Source organism: Meles meles, chromosome 15 (assembly GCF_922984935.1).
Source record: "Meles meles chromosome 15, mMelMel3.1 paternal haplotype, whole genome shotgun sequence".
Classification (NCBI taxonomy): Eukaryota; Metazoa; Chordata; class Mammalia; order Carnivora; family Mustelidae; genus Meles; species Meles meles.
The window spans coordinates 57973032-57986114 of NC_060080.1; the positions used below are offsets into that span (position 1 = coordinate 57973032).

The 13083-nt window shown below is 41.6% G+C and overlaps 1 protein-coding gene across 1 annotated transcript in view; it reads left to right on the forward strand.

Moving 5' to 3' along the window:
• The window catches only part of SPRED2 (sprouty related EVH1 domain containing 2), a 116144-nt gene that overhangs the window by 84492 nt on the left and 18569 nt on the right, over positions 1-13083 (forward strand). The window contains exons 2-4 of the mRNA XM_045979573.1: positions 1214-1391; positions 9585-9753; positions 11848-11912. Coding sequence (XP_045835529.1) covers positions 1214-1391; positions 9585-9753; positions 11848-11912 — 412 coding nt within the window. The remainder of the gene's footprint in view (positions 1-1213; positions 1392-9584; positions 9754-11847; positions 11913-13083) is intronic.

The window sequence follows — 13083 nt, forward strand, 5'->3', positions numbered from 1 at the left end:
CGGGGAGAGTTGTAGAGCCGTGGCCGCGTACTTCATGGCAAAGAATTGTACAGTTAAAATGGTATGTGTTACTACATATTTTACCGTTTTCAAAATGAAAGGAATGATCTGAAGAAGGGATGTGGAAATAAGAGGGAGCGGGGTGGGGGGGACTAGTAGATATTGAGCCACAGGGAGTCATGGGAAATCCGGGTGAGTGTGGTGAGCAGGGGTGGAGGGCAGAGGGACGATGTCTAAATGATCTCTGGTGGACTGGAGATGGCAGTGGCCAGGCTCTGGCTGGCGTTGGGGGTAGGGAGGGTGGTGTCTTCCCTGAGTCCCAAGGAAAGGGGGAGGGTGGAGGGTCTGTGTTACTCTACATCTTTGTTTCTCTAGAATCTGGCACAGTCAGTGCCTGGCATGTAGAAGATGTGAATATATGTTTGAATGAGTAAAAAATGAATTCTATCCAAAGAAAGAAAACAGCAAATGAGAATTTAAATGGCCTTGCTGAAAAACCCAAATACGTTTCCCCAAAAGCGATGAAGAATGAAAAGAACTAGAGTTGGTCTCTGGAGAAGAAAGGATTTTTGGCAAATGTGCAAAAGAACTTATTGCGAAATTGAAGTTTAGACTGGAAAAAATAAAATCATAAACAGAAGGCTATACATGTGTAAAGGGTATTGGAACTGAAATCTTTTCCCACCTAGATACACGATTGCATGGTGAATTTGCAATTTGGAAAGGAATTATCCTGTTCTTGTGCTAAGTCAGAAGATGATTAGCTTTGTAAAACATTAAGCCTAAGTCATTCATTATAAACTAAGTTTTTAAAGGTTGACACTATAATATCCTCTTAAGTTCATAGGTTTGCCTTTGTTACTTGGCGATAATAAATTGCCGCAATTAGTTCATTCATTTTGTTATTAAAACTTACACCCAGAAACTAGAATGTTAATGCCTATATACATCTCCAGAGACTTACAAATATTTTTAAATTACTGGGTGTCTTTTTAAAAATATGCTTTTGCAGTATATTTAGTTTAAGTGTTTTTTGTCGACCCCTCCCCCCGCCATTTGAGAAAGGCCACATTTTAAGGCTGCCACCAGGCATCGATTTTTCTTTTGATGAGTCCAGAACAGTGCCAGCTGGTGTTCATCTTGTATTGGGAAACGTGTCCTGCAGCTACCAGACCATTATCATGCCCCATTCTTCTTGTTGTTGTCGTTTTAGTGACAGCTATATTGTACGTGTCAAGGCTGTGGTTATGACCAGAGATGACTCCAGCGGGGGATGGTTCCCACAGGAAGGAGGCGGGATCAGTCGCGTGGGGGTCTGTAAGGTCATGCACCCCGAAGGCAATGGACGAAGCGGCTTTCTCATCCATGGTGAACGCCAGAAGGACAAACTGGTAATAGCAGACACGCAACACACGGTTAAATCAGCGACTACCGATTTCTTTATTGTTTCATCGCAAGCCCTCTTCTCGTAGGTTTGGTGGTGGTGGTGGTGGTGGTGGTTATTTTTCCCTCCCCTTATTTCTCTGACTTCAAACTGTTGTGAAAGCTTCAGAAGTTAGACCTCTGGAGCTGATGCCACATGCAGAAAGTCACCCTGGCTTTCCAGCAAAGGCACTTCTATCACACACCAGACACCGCAGGTGCTTAGAAGTCGTGTGTTTGGCCGTCTTGTTGGCGTCTTTGCTTAACTGAGCTGTCTTTCTGTCACTGTAACAAGATCTTCAAAACAGAAGTGTGTTCTTTGTTATGAATCACACAGTAGTGAGCTGTGAGGTCAGGCTTTTTTTTTTTAAATAATGTAGAGTTTGTTCATGAAGCATGCCATCAAGGTTTGGATGATAAAAAGTCAAATGCAAAGGCAGAATGTCACCTGACATGTGGTTACTTGTAACTACTCTTCATCTAAAAGGTAGTGTAGCTTTTGTTTCAGACACTAATGAAAAAAAAAACCTGTTTGGAAAAAGTAATGGTATCACACATCTATACTAATTGTGCATGCTTATTAAATATGTATTTTGGAGAGTGGAGCATTTGTAGTTCATAACATACAGTTCCATGAAGGACCTTGGATGTCCAGTTCTGAGTTAGGAAGGGAATCTATGATACGGAGGAAAATTGAATGTTCCAACCTGCTTTTAATTAGTGGCCTTGAACCCGGAAGAACATTGCTCCTATCTGTCCTATTTGATCATGGAGTGTATACTCAAAAGCCATCTGTTGCTTCAGAATGTGCAGGATCGTATGGGATCTCAACAGAGAACATACAGAGACACCACAGGGAAAGTCAGTGTTACATTTGAGATCCTAACAGCGAGTGTGTCTGTTGAGTTTTATGAGTTAAATGTACAAATTTAATCTTTTGCAACCACTTTTTACTGTTTAAAAAAAGTTACCAAACAGATAAGACAGAACAATTTGTAAATGTTATATATAGATTAACAGAAATGCCATTTTCACACTTGATTCATTTCGAAAAATGCAGTGAATGAAAGTTTAAAGGGAGAACATGGCTCATTTTAAGAAGGGTGTCCATTCAGGAAATTCCCTACATATTAGTCCAGTAATTAAAACATTCTTATTTACAAGGTAATCACAATACAGGCAGTGTAACCACACTACCAATAAAAAGTAAAATAACTACCATTCAGCTGATGTCTGCCATGTGCTAAATAGAGTGCTAACCCTTACAGTAGCCTGTGTAATTATAACTGAAAAAAATGAAGATTCAGAAAGACTCCTTGTTCTCAGTGACCCATCTTGAGGGCCTGGAACTAGTATTTGATACCCTGTCACTCTGACCCTAAAACTGAGCCAAAGTCACATGTGTGCAACTGCCCTTCGTCCTTTGGTGTAGTTTTTTCAAAACCGCAGGTGTGTGTTTTTATTTTTCCATAGCGCCCGATCAGAGCTTGTCAACAATGTTGCATCTCATTTGCTTTGCCTTAACATTCTCATAAGAAATTTTCCCAATTACTGGTATCAGGTTCATGTAACATTGTTTATTTGATCTCCTTAGGGTTAATTATAAATATTAAGGTACTTTCCCACCCTCCCCCACCACCTCATATGACCTACTTACATTTCCCACACTTATTATTTTCTTGGAAGAATTTAGGGGGTCAAATTTTTATGACTTTGGATTCTTATACAAAGAACTGCTACCAGTGTGTATGAGAATTTCCTTTAACACATGGTGGGTGGGGGAGGGGGTCATATATTTAAGTCTCTACCAGTTTGACAGAGTAACAGTGGTATCATGTTATTGAGTACTTAATGGTATTGTTTTTCTGTTTGTTAAGCAGCTATAACTGTGAATTATCTGTCAATGTCCTTTGCTTATTTATCTGTTGGGGGCCTTATTTTTCTCCTTGCTATGTGTGCCCTCTTGTATAAGAAAGATATTAATCTTCATCTGCCTTATTTACTGTAAATACCCTTATAATTTGTTGCTTACCTTTTTATTTTAGTGTTCTTTTTCTAGCAAAAATTTTGATAGACTTTTTTTCACTTGTTCCCTTTTTATTTTTATTACTTTTATGTTAGCAGATTATCTTGCCTGAGCAGTTAAATCTTTTTAGATCTCTTTTTTTCTTGGTATTTTCATGGTCTGTCGTAGATTATGTGAACCTAACATTGCCTTTAGATTCTCTCATCCAGCCCCTTCATTTTAGAAATACATTTATAAACTTGTATCTTACCATGGACTTGTACATAATTGTAAACTTTTACCATTTTGGTCAGGGTCCTTTATGTAAAGAACCTCAGCTAAATTCCTGTAACATTCTGAAGGAGGAAGATACTTTTATCTCCACTTCACAGTGGGGAAACTCAGTGCTCCAAGAAGTGATCCATTTCCTCCATCTAGGCACGTGGTCAGTAGCAGAGCCAGCATTGGAAACCATTTCTCTGTGAGGCCAAAACCTGGTCCCCCCACACTAACTCTGCCAGGTAATAGGGCAGTCCTGGTTGTGGACGAGCTTCTGTTATTTGTTGCTGTTGCTTGTTGCTATTGCATCAGGATTGTGTGCCTCATCCTCCCTTCACCACTCCCCTATACCCCATCATGTTTCTCAGTCACCCCATTTTTCTTCCTGTCCCCTGTATATTCTGTGACTCTACACTTCAAGACTTTTGTATGCCCTCAAACTGAAATCACACACCTGTGTACCCATTTGTGCTTCCCCATCTCTCCACGCCTCACACTCTGGGATATTCTAGACTCTTCTCCTCGGTGGTACTTAACCCCAGTCCCCCACTGCCCTGTCCCACAATACACACACACACACACATACACACACACACATACACACACACACCCCATTTGGAGATGCGGTGACTCCTCCTTGGGCCTCCAAGCTTTCATAACACAGCACTCCTGCCCCACTGGAGGGTATGGACCCACGTAGGGAGCCTGCAGACGGGGTAGGTTGTTGAAGGACCCCTCTCGCAAGTGGTGGAATGGTGAGGAGAGGGTGGAAATCATTTTTAGATGGATGGTATCAGAGTTCCTAGTATTCCAATTAGGACAAGAAATGCTTTTTCTGATAAAAAACTAGTGTTATCACTAGTTTTTCCAGTGTAGTACAGTTCCAGAATTTAGCACATTGGTTCTTGTTATTATTTGAATTATATGTTAAAGGCTGTGAATAGAGTTACCATTGTTTCCATGGAAAAAGTCTGTTCCAGACATTCAGTCAGAAATTGTTATTTAGATAACTTTTTGTTAAGTTGGGGACGATGAAGTTTTCCTGAGAAATTAAATGTAAATGTAAATGTCTGAGTTGAATCATTTTAGATAAACTAGAGACGTTTACTCCTTAAATCCATGAGAAATCACCCTACGAAGATGAACCCCATGCTCTGAAAGGTTGGTCATTCCTTGCGTGTACATGGGCAGGTCTGTGAGGTCTGTGAGCATACGTGCCCACTTGTGGGAGTTCCAACGGCTAACGCTCTTTGAACGGCAGTTTGGCAGGGCATTCATTTTAAGTGTACATACTTTTTAACCTGTCAGTTTCATATTTAAACCCCATCCTGGGGGCGCCTGGGTGGCTCAGTGGGTTAAAGCCTCTGCCTTTGGTCAGGTCATGATCCCAGGGTCCTGGGATCGAGCCCCGCATCTGGCTCTCTGCTCAGCAGGGAGCCTGCTTCCCCCCTCTGTCTCTGCCTGCCTCTCTGCCTGCTTGTCATCTCTGTCAAATAAATAAATAAAATCTTTAAAAAAAATAAATAAACCCCATCCTGTAGTGATAGACTTGCACACAAAGATTTAAGGAAAGCAGTGGTTCTCAAACATTTTTGGTCTCGGGATTCCTTTACACTCTAAAAATGTATTGAGGATTGCAAAAGGCTTTTTGTTTTGTGAGTTATAGCTACTTATTTTTACCATATTGGAAATTAAAACTGAAATTTTAAAAATTATTTATGACAAGTCACCATATGATATTTTCCCAAACAAAAATAATTGGAGAAAATAGGACCATTGCTTTGTATTTTTTCAAGTCTCTTTAATATCTGGCTTAATAGAAAAATAACTGGATTCTAATATCTCCTCCTGCTTTCAAGCTGTTGCAGTTTGTTGTTTTGATTGAAGTATATGGGGAGAATCCAGCTTCACACAGATAAGTAGTTCAAAAGGGGAGAAAAATATTAATAGACTTTTCAGGTAATTGTAGATGTACTTGGATACCCCACCAAAACTCAGCTTGTAGTAGTTTCTGAAATGTGCGATCCAAATCCGCATGAATGAACTTTTCATACCCTGTTACGTTAAAATCTGCTGGTTTATCTTTCACCTTGAGTGGACCTTTTACTCATTCCTAATTTTAACATCATGTCATTTGAAAAAGAATGGTTTACTGAGTTCAGCAGATCTTGCAAACATTGATACATTTAATTCTGCAGTGTCAAAAAAAAAAATGACATTTCTTAACCTCACCACTAATATCATTAGAAAAGTTAAGTATTGGGAAGCTATCCAAAATTCTGATTTCACTAGAAAGTTCAGATTTTATTATTGGCAGCAAATACCTCCAGTTGTGTTCCTTGAAGTGACAGGCTCGCTGTGTTCATTTTCAAGAAAGTATCTGCCAAATCCTGGGTCCGGATAACCATAGTTCATCTGCTGGTGGTTCTTTCAAGTGAGCCTGGTGATCTGTGGGAAAGGCAGTCCGTTCAAGTCACAACTGTAACAGTTGCATGAGTACTTTTCCTTTGAGACAGTCGTCGTTCTTCCATATGCAGCAGAAGTGGACAGGCTGTGAGAAGTGCCCCTCCCTCTCCATCTGTGCATTTGTGCATTTGACATTGGACATGCACCATGACATTTCTTCATATACGTAAGCCAGAGCGACGTAGGACAGTACATTGAAGGCAGAAGCAGATAGGAGAGTCCCGTTATATACACATCCCACTGCAGCACATGGGATCAAAGCTGTGTGTTCAAGGGGCAAGACTTAATACTTGTTAACTGCTTTGTTGAGGACAGTCTGATATAAAACTGGCCTTTTCCACGTGGCCTGTGTGGCAGTGACGAAGCCAGTGATTTGTGTAGATGTTGATGCTGCTGCACTGCCCGTGAACGGCACATAGCACCAAGGTTTTCCTTGCTGTGCGTTGTGCACCCTCACCAGAAATGGCAACACAAGGAAAAGGCAAAAACTGCCTATGTGAACATAGTTTGTTGTTTTTGGTTTTGTTTTTTTTTTTAAGATTTTATTTGTTCATTTGAGAGAGAGCAAGAGTCAATTAGAGAACATGAGTGAGAGAGGAGAGGCAGAGGCAGAGGAGAAGCAGACTCGACTCCCCATGGAACAGGGAGCCAGACCCAGGGCTCAATCCCAGAATCCCGAGATCATGACCTGAGCCAAAGGCAGCCGCCTAACCGACAGGTGCCCCTATGTGAAAATTGTTTTGCCACCCTGGATCCCCTGAAGTGAGGAGAGGGTAAGTGGAAGGGTTCCCAAGAGCTCGTAGAACAAAATTTGAGAACACGTAAAAAATGTTAATTGCAGCACTGTCTGAAAGTGACTGATCAGAAATCACCTGAATGCCCATCAGTGCAGAAAATGGCTGAGTAATTCTAACGTATCCGTACTAAGCCATGAAATGGAACTTCTTCCTTTCCTGTATCTGTCTCTAAGATGTGTTCTCAAGGAAAAGAAAAGGCAAGTTGCAGAGCCAATTGTAGGTGTGGCCACACTGAAAAACACAGAAGCTTAGGTACGTATGTAAGGAAGCCTCAGGAATGGACCTGGCTCTGTGTCCCCCATCCTGACCTCAGCTGACTCTGGAAGTGGAGAAGCATTGAGAGTGGGGAAGGACAGATGAGCCAGAGTGAATCCTTCATGTATTTGTGTAGATTTACTTAAATCTTTGAAAATAGGCATTTCTGGTATAGATTCTTTTAAAGCTTCCAGTGAGAACATTTAATGGCCTTTTTTTCTCCCCATGCATTTCATTTAAAAAGATAATCTGTTTAAAGCCTTTCTCAAGGTTTAAGTTAAGCCAGACTTCACTAGAGGGTTTATACCTGTGAAGATGAAAACACCTGAACTTTCTCATTGTTGTCATTAAACCTAAATATGTACTGATGTTATTTTGTTTAACAGGACATAAAGAGATGGTACTGAGCCCTTTTCCCTCACTCATTTTAGGTGGCTGAATTTTTCTAAGAATTTTATAACTTCTCTAAGAAAACTTGCCACTGGGAGAATCTTAAACATGGAAAACATCAACCAAAGACTAATTTTTTTCATCCTAACAATGTGGAGAGGGGCACCTGATGGTTCAGTCCATAGAGCATGAGACTCTTGATCTCGGGGTCATGAGTTCAAGCCCCACGTTGGAGTAAAGTTGTCTTTCAAAAAATATGGAGAAACTGGAAGTCTTTGTTTTTATAAGTAGTTTATTTTGAGGCTTTGAATTGAGACTATTAAATTCTAAAATAGATAACATTTATTAGTTAAAGCCTTGGTTATTTGGATTTCCCCAATTTGGAATGGGGCTGGGCTGACATTTAATCATTGCACTATTCTTAGAGAAAAATGGCCATAATAAGCAATTTAATCATAAATAGAACAGTGCGAGGGGACTGTTGTCTTCTTTCAATACAACGGGATAAAGTGAACTGCTGGGGACCTCCATTTGATATACCAGTGTGACTAGTACACTCCTCTGTTTATTAAGTCAGAGGCCATTTATTAGGCAGCACTGAATTTCTGTTTGCTTAGATGCATTCTTGAAACTTCTGTGCATTTAAAGTTGTTCTCTGATTTGAACTTAAACTAATTTAGGCAGGGCTTTACTCTTGCCCTTCGCTTAGTCTAAAATTAATAAGATCTTATTTTGTTAAATGTGGAGCTTTGCCAGAACAAGGTGGAAGCTATTAAAACTTAGCAGAATGATCTTGGTATAGCTAATGAAGCCATAGGAATGAATATGGTCGCTATTTTGGAGTTTTTTATGAATAAAGAATGACGTCTACATTCACATGATGGCAGTGCTGCTTTGATTGTATAATTTAAAATCCTGGTATCTTTGTTACCAACAGCACTGTGCTGGCCATACCGTTATTTTGTAATGCATCTTGGTCTTCTGCAGCCTGGTTAGGGGCACAGGACTAACGCACATGAAACTGTTAGAAAATACTGTGAAATCAAGTACTAAATTGTGAAGGTCACAGGAAGAACGGGAGTGAAAGTAGAATGTGATGGTAGGAATATCCTGGGAAATTAGTATGACCTTAAGTTTCTCATTCAGTGTTTTCCAAGCACGTTGGTGTCTGTGTTATTTCCATTTTAAAGATGAAAAGATCAAGGGTCTGAAACAATCAACTCCAAGTCACAGCTTAGTAAAAGGCACTTCTGGGACTAGATCACTAAAAACTTGGAGACTGTTTGCATAATCCAGATAAAAGTTTAATAGACTAGGGTGGGAGCAACTGAAATGAGGTAGATCTAGGAGATGTTGAAGTAAACATGGACCTGGTGGTCGATAATACAGGATAGAGGGAAAGCACCAGAGACTGAGACAGAGATTTTGAGCTGGGAGCGTGAACAGGGAAGGGTTGGCATTGCGAGATGTGGGAAATTGGCAGAAATTTCAGAGCAGGTTAGTTAATTTTTCCAACATGTTGCGTGTGAGGTCTCTGGGAAATAGCCATTAGGACTGAGGAGGGAAGGTTGAGAGCCATTAGAACAAAAGCACTGACATAGTAGCAGTAAAGCGGAAACAGAGCAAAGCCCAAGACCTGGGCCGTCAGCATAGAAACCACCCTCACCCTACCCCCACGGCCCCCTCCCCATTAGGGGTGGGAGGAATTAAAATGACTGAGAACCAGGATGGTTAAGAAGTGCAGTGAGGATCACCAAAGGCTAGCAGGGCAGGGTCAACAAAGAGCAGTGGTCCATGAGGTAAGCAAAGGCTTCCTTTAAGATGGAGAGACTCATAGATACAAGAAGGCAGGGACGGAGGGTTTTCATTAGTTGCCATTAATGATGGATGTTTCCTGGTTGGGATTTTGGTAACGAGACACCATCCCGACTCCTTCACAAGTAACCAGCCTGTGTGTTTCAATCCTTCAGGTGGTATTGGAATGCTATGTAAGAAAGGACTTGGTCTACACCAAAGCCAACCCAACCTTTCATCATTGGAAGGTCGACAATAGGAAGTTTGGACTTACTTTCCAAAGCCCAGCTGATGCTCGAGCCTTTGACAGGGGAGTGAGGAAAGCAATCGAGGACCTTATAGAAGGTATCATGTCCTGTCACTGTGTTCTTAGGGGGACAGTGGGAGTGTTCCGAGGCCTTTTTTATTCCAGTTGTCTGCCATCCTGTATTTGTGGTTTACCAAGTGACAATGCAGGGGAAAAGGAGATAGGTTTCAGAGTACGGGGTGATCCCAGTTGGTTTTTAGACGCTGCTCCGAAAAGGTAAGTTCTGGACTTCCATGTCAGTGACTTTTTCACAGAGTTCACCTTTCCCTGACTGTTGAAATGGCTTTGGTGTGATCCGTGTTGACTTAGAAATGGAGGGTGAGTGTAATAGGCCCTGAAGGTGCCAGACCTTCCCACTGCCTTCCTGTAATGAGAGCCCAGGGTGTTTGCACGGAAAGGGAAAGGGATCTCCTGGAGCCCTGTTTGGGGTTAGGCCTTAAGTCGGTGGGTGAGTGGGTAGGAGACATTGGGTTGCATTTGACCATGACCTGGAAGGCTTTTGTGCATTCCATTCTCATAGGCTTTTCTAGAGTCCACACGCAAATGCACAAGTTCTTGACACATTCAGTTATCCATTCGGAGAGTTAAAGGTGCCACAGCCCGGGCCCTGTTAGAACAGAAAGAATCAAGCAAGGCATGTGTAAGCTAAATTCAGAATTTGGGGAGATGGATGAATAAGAATGGGTTGCTACATTTGTTTAAGAATTAAAGTGTTCTGAAGTCCTTTTCTTCTTTGTGGATTTGGGGAAGAGCAGAAAGCAAATCTTACTAAGAAAACTTGCTCAGCTTCAGTAGTAAGACAGTTCGAGCTAGAACATGAGTCTGTTCACTACAACCATGTGATATCCAAAAAATAGGAAACACCAGTGTTCACATTATGGGTCTGACCTAAGGTGGCAAATGTTTAAAATGTTATCATACATAGCTTTTAAATAATTACAAAGAAAATAGCTCCGATATTATTGATAGAATTATGCCGTATGTCCAAATAGTCACTGAAGCTGAACACAAATGTGACCAATTTTTTTCTCTGTATATTACCTAGCAAGCTGTTTTCTGTCAAATTTTCCTCAAACATCAGTTGACTAGAAATATTGAACTAGCTGAGGAAACTCCTGAAAGATCGGTAGTAATTGAGCAGAGGACTTTTTTTTTCTCCTCCGATCTCTCATAGAAATTTAAACAGTTCTCATTCCTTTCTGTGCAGTTCTCTTAATTTCAGTTTTATGGAATAGCAAAATATTTTCTAAATGCACGTTTTTAAAGATCTAACCAAGAAAAGGAGATGGAGAAGAAATTTCCCTGTTGGTATACCTAGATCACTTATGCAGATTTCAATATGTTTTTTCCTTTTGACCATTAACAGCATCTGTTAAGTTGGGCCACCCAATATCGGGTACTGTTAGGGGAAAAGGAACAAGTTACGTGGATGTGCATACTAGAAGGAAGAAAGAGATGAACACGTAAATAAATCGAATCCTACATGCCCGAATCATTCCATGATGGAATAAACTGGGTTTTCGGGCATAAGCCCAAATTTTGGCCTGCAGAAATGGAAACCTCACTGGTGCCCGAACATTGCGAGAGAAAATCTCTTTGCATGGGTGTCAGCTTAGAAAGCAGCTCCCCCAATCTGGGTTTTTTGAGTCTAGTGTCTGCATTTCAGAACAAGAGGTGACCGTGCAAGCCATTTCGTCCAACCCTCTTGTTGGCAGATGACAAGATGGGGAAAGTAAGTCCAGTTTACACGGAGATTGTGGTGGGTTCCCCCTGGGGTGCCACTGGCAGAGGCTGCCCGAGGTGCACATACTTGCGAGCTGTGGGCAGCAACCCCCCCCCCTCAATCCCCTCTGAGGTGCCACTCTGGGTGCTGCTTCTCTGGTTGCCTGGGCAGAAGTTTGTAGGATTGAGAACAACAGTAGACAGATTTAATTTAGGGAACAACATCCTAGCTAGTCAGTTGAAGAGGAATAAATTAAAAACATTTAATTCCCAGGTTATGTATTTCTCTTGATGACTCACATTCGAAAGAAACGGAATGTGGTTTTGTTAAAATATATTTTTTAAATGATTGACTCTGACTTACCATCTTTGGAAATGCGTCTTATTACCTTTTTTTTAAATCTTTTTAGGCTCAACCACATCATCTTCCACCATCCATAATGAAGCAGAGCTTGGCGATGATGACGTCTTCACAGTAAGCTCCCTTTGCCCTTTGCTTTCCAGATTGGTTGGTGAATAATCGGAGGCTCTGTTTAAGGCTGTAGGAGACACTTCGCAGTCTGGCATTTGCTGTCGCCATTGGGATGCCATGAGGAAGAGCTGTCCTCGATCTGTCCAAGGTTCTCATGCAGTCTTCCCTCAGATCCAGGGTCACCGACCAGCTCTCTGGCTTGCCTGGGACTGTCCTAGTTTTAACACTAAGAGTCCCCCCTAGTCTGCAAGACACCTCAAGCCTGGGCAAACCAGGACACCTGGTCACCCTACTCAGAGTCTTGTGTTAACCCCTCCTTGGCATCCCAGGGAAAGTCAGAATAGCCTTTCTGAAGAGTAATTAAACTTCTGATAAGAAAGGCCTGAAGGCTGAGTGGAGGTGAGGCCCACATATGCAAAGGCAGGAAAGGGCTTGGATAGTCTGACACAGCTTGAGTTAATGGAATAAAACTGGAGACCTAACGATTTCTCAGCTTGCTTCTGCACTGAAGTCCCGTGCTTCTAGACGTTGATTTGTTGTTGCAGGCCTCTGCGGTATGCTTAGTGCAGTGAGAAGGCTGTAGGGTAGCATTTTCAAACTCTTGGTCTTGACCCACAGTAAGAAATACATTTACATTGTAACCTACGACACACACGCACATCTGTAGACACCTGAAACCAGATCATACTTCATGTTCTGCATTCTATTTTGGTTTTTTTTCTCTTCCGTTTCATTTCCTTCCACTTTTTATTACAAGACTTTTTTTTTTAATATTTTTTTATTTATTTGACAGAGAGAAATCACAACTAGGCAGAGAGGCAGGCAGAGAGAGAGGAGGAAGCAGGCTCCCTGCGGAGAGCAGAGAGCCCGATGTGGGGCTCGATCCCAGGACCCTGGGATCATGACCTGAGCCGAAGGCCGAGGCTTTAACCCACTGAGCCACCCAGGTGCCCCTTATTACAAGACTTTTAAAGTGCCACGGGAAAATTAGAAGAACACAGTGAAAACCTAGATTCAGCAGTTGAAACATTCTTCCCCATTTGCTTTATCTGTACACATGTGTATGCACACACACATGTGGTTTCAGTTTTGGTTTTGGCCAATCCAGTTGAAAGTAAGTCACCTCAGGGCTTGAATTCTATTAATGCTTCAGCATGCATCGTCTAGAACTAAG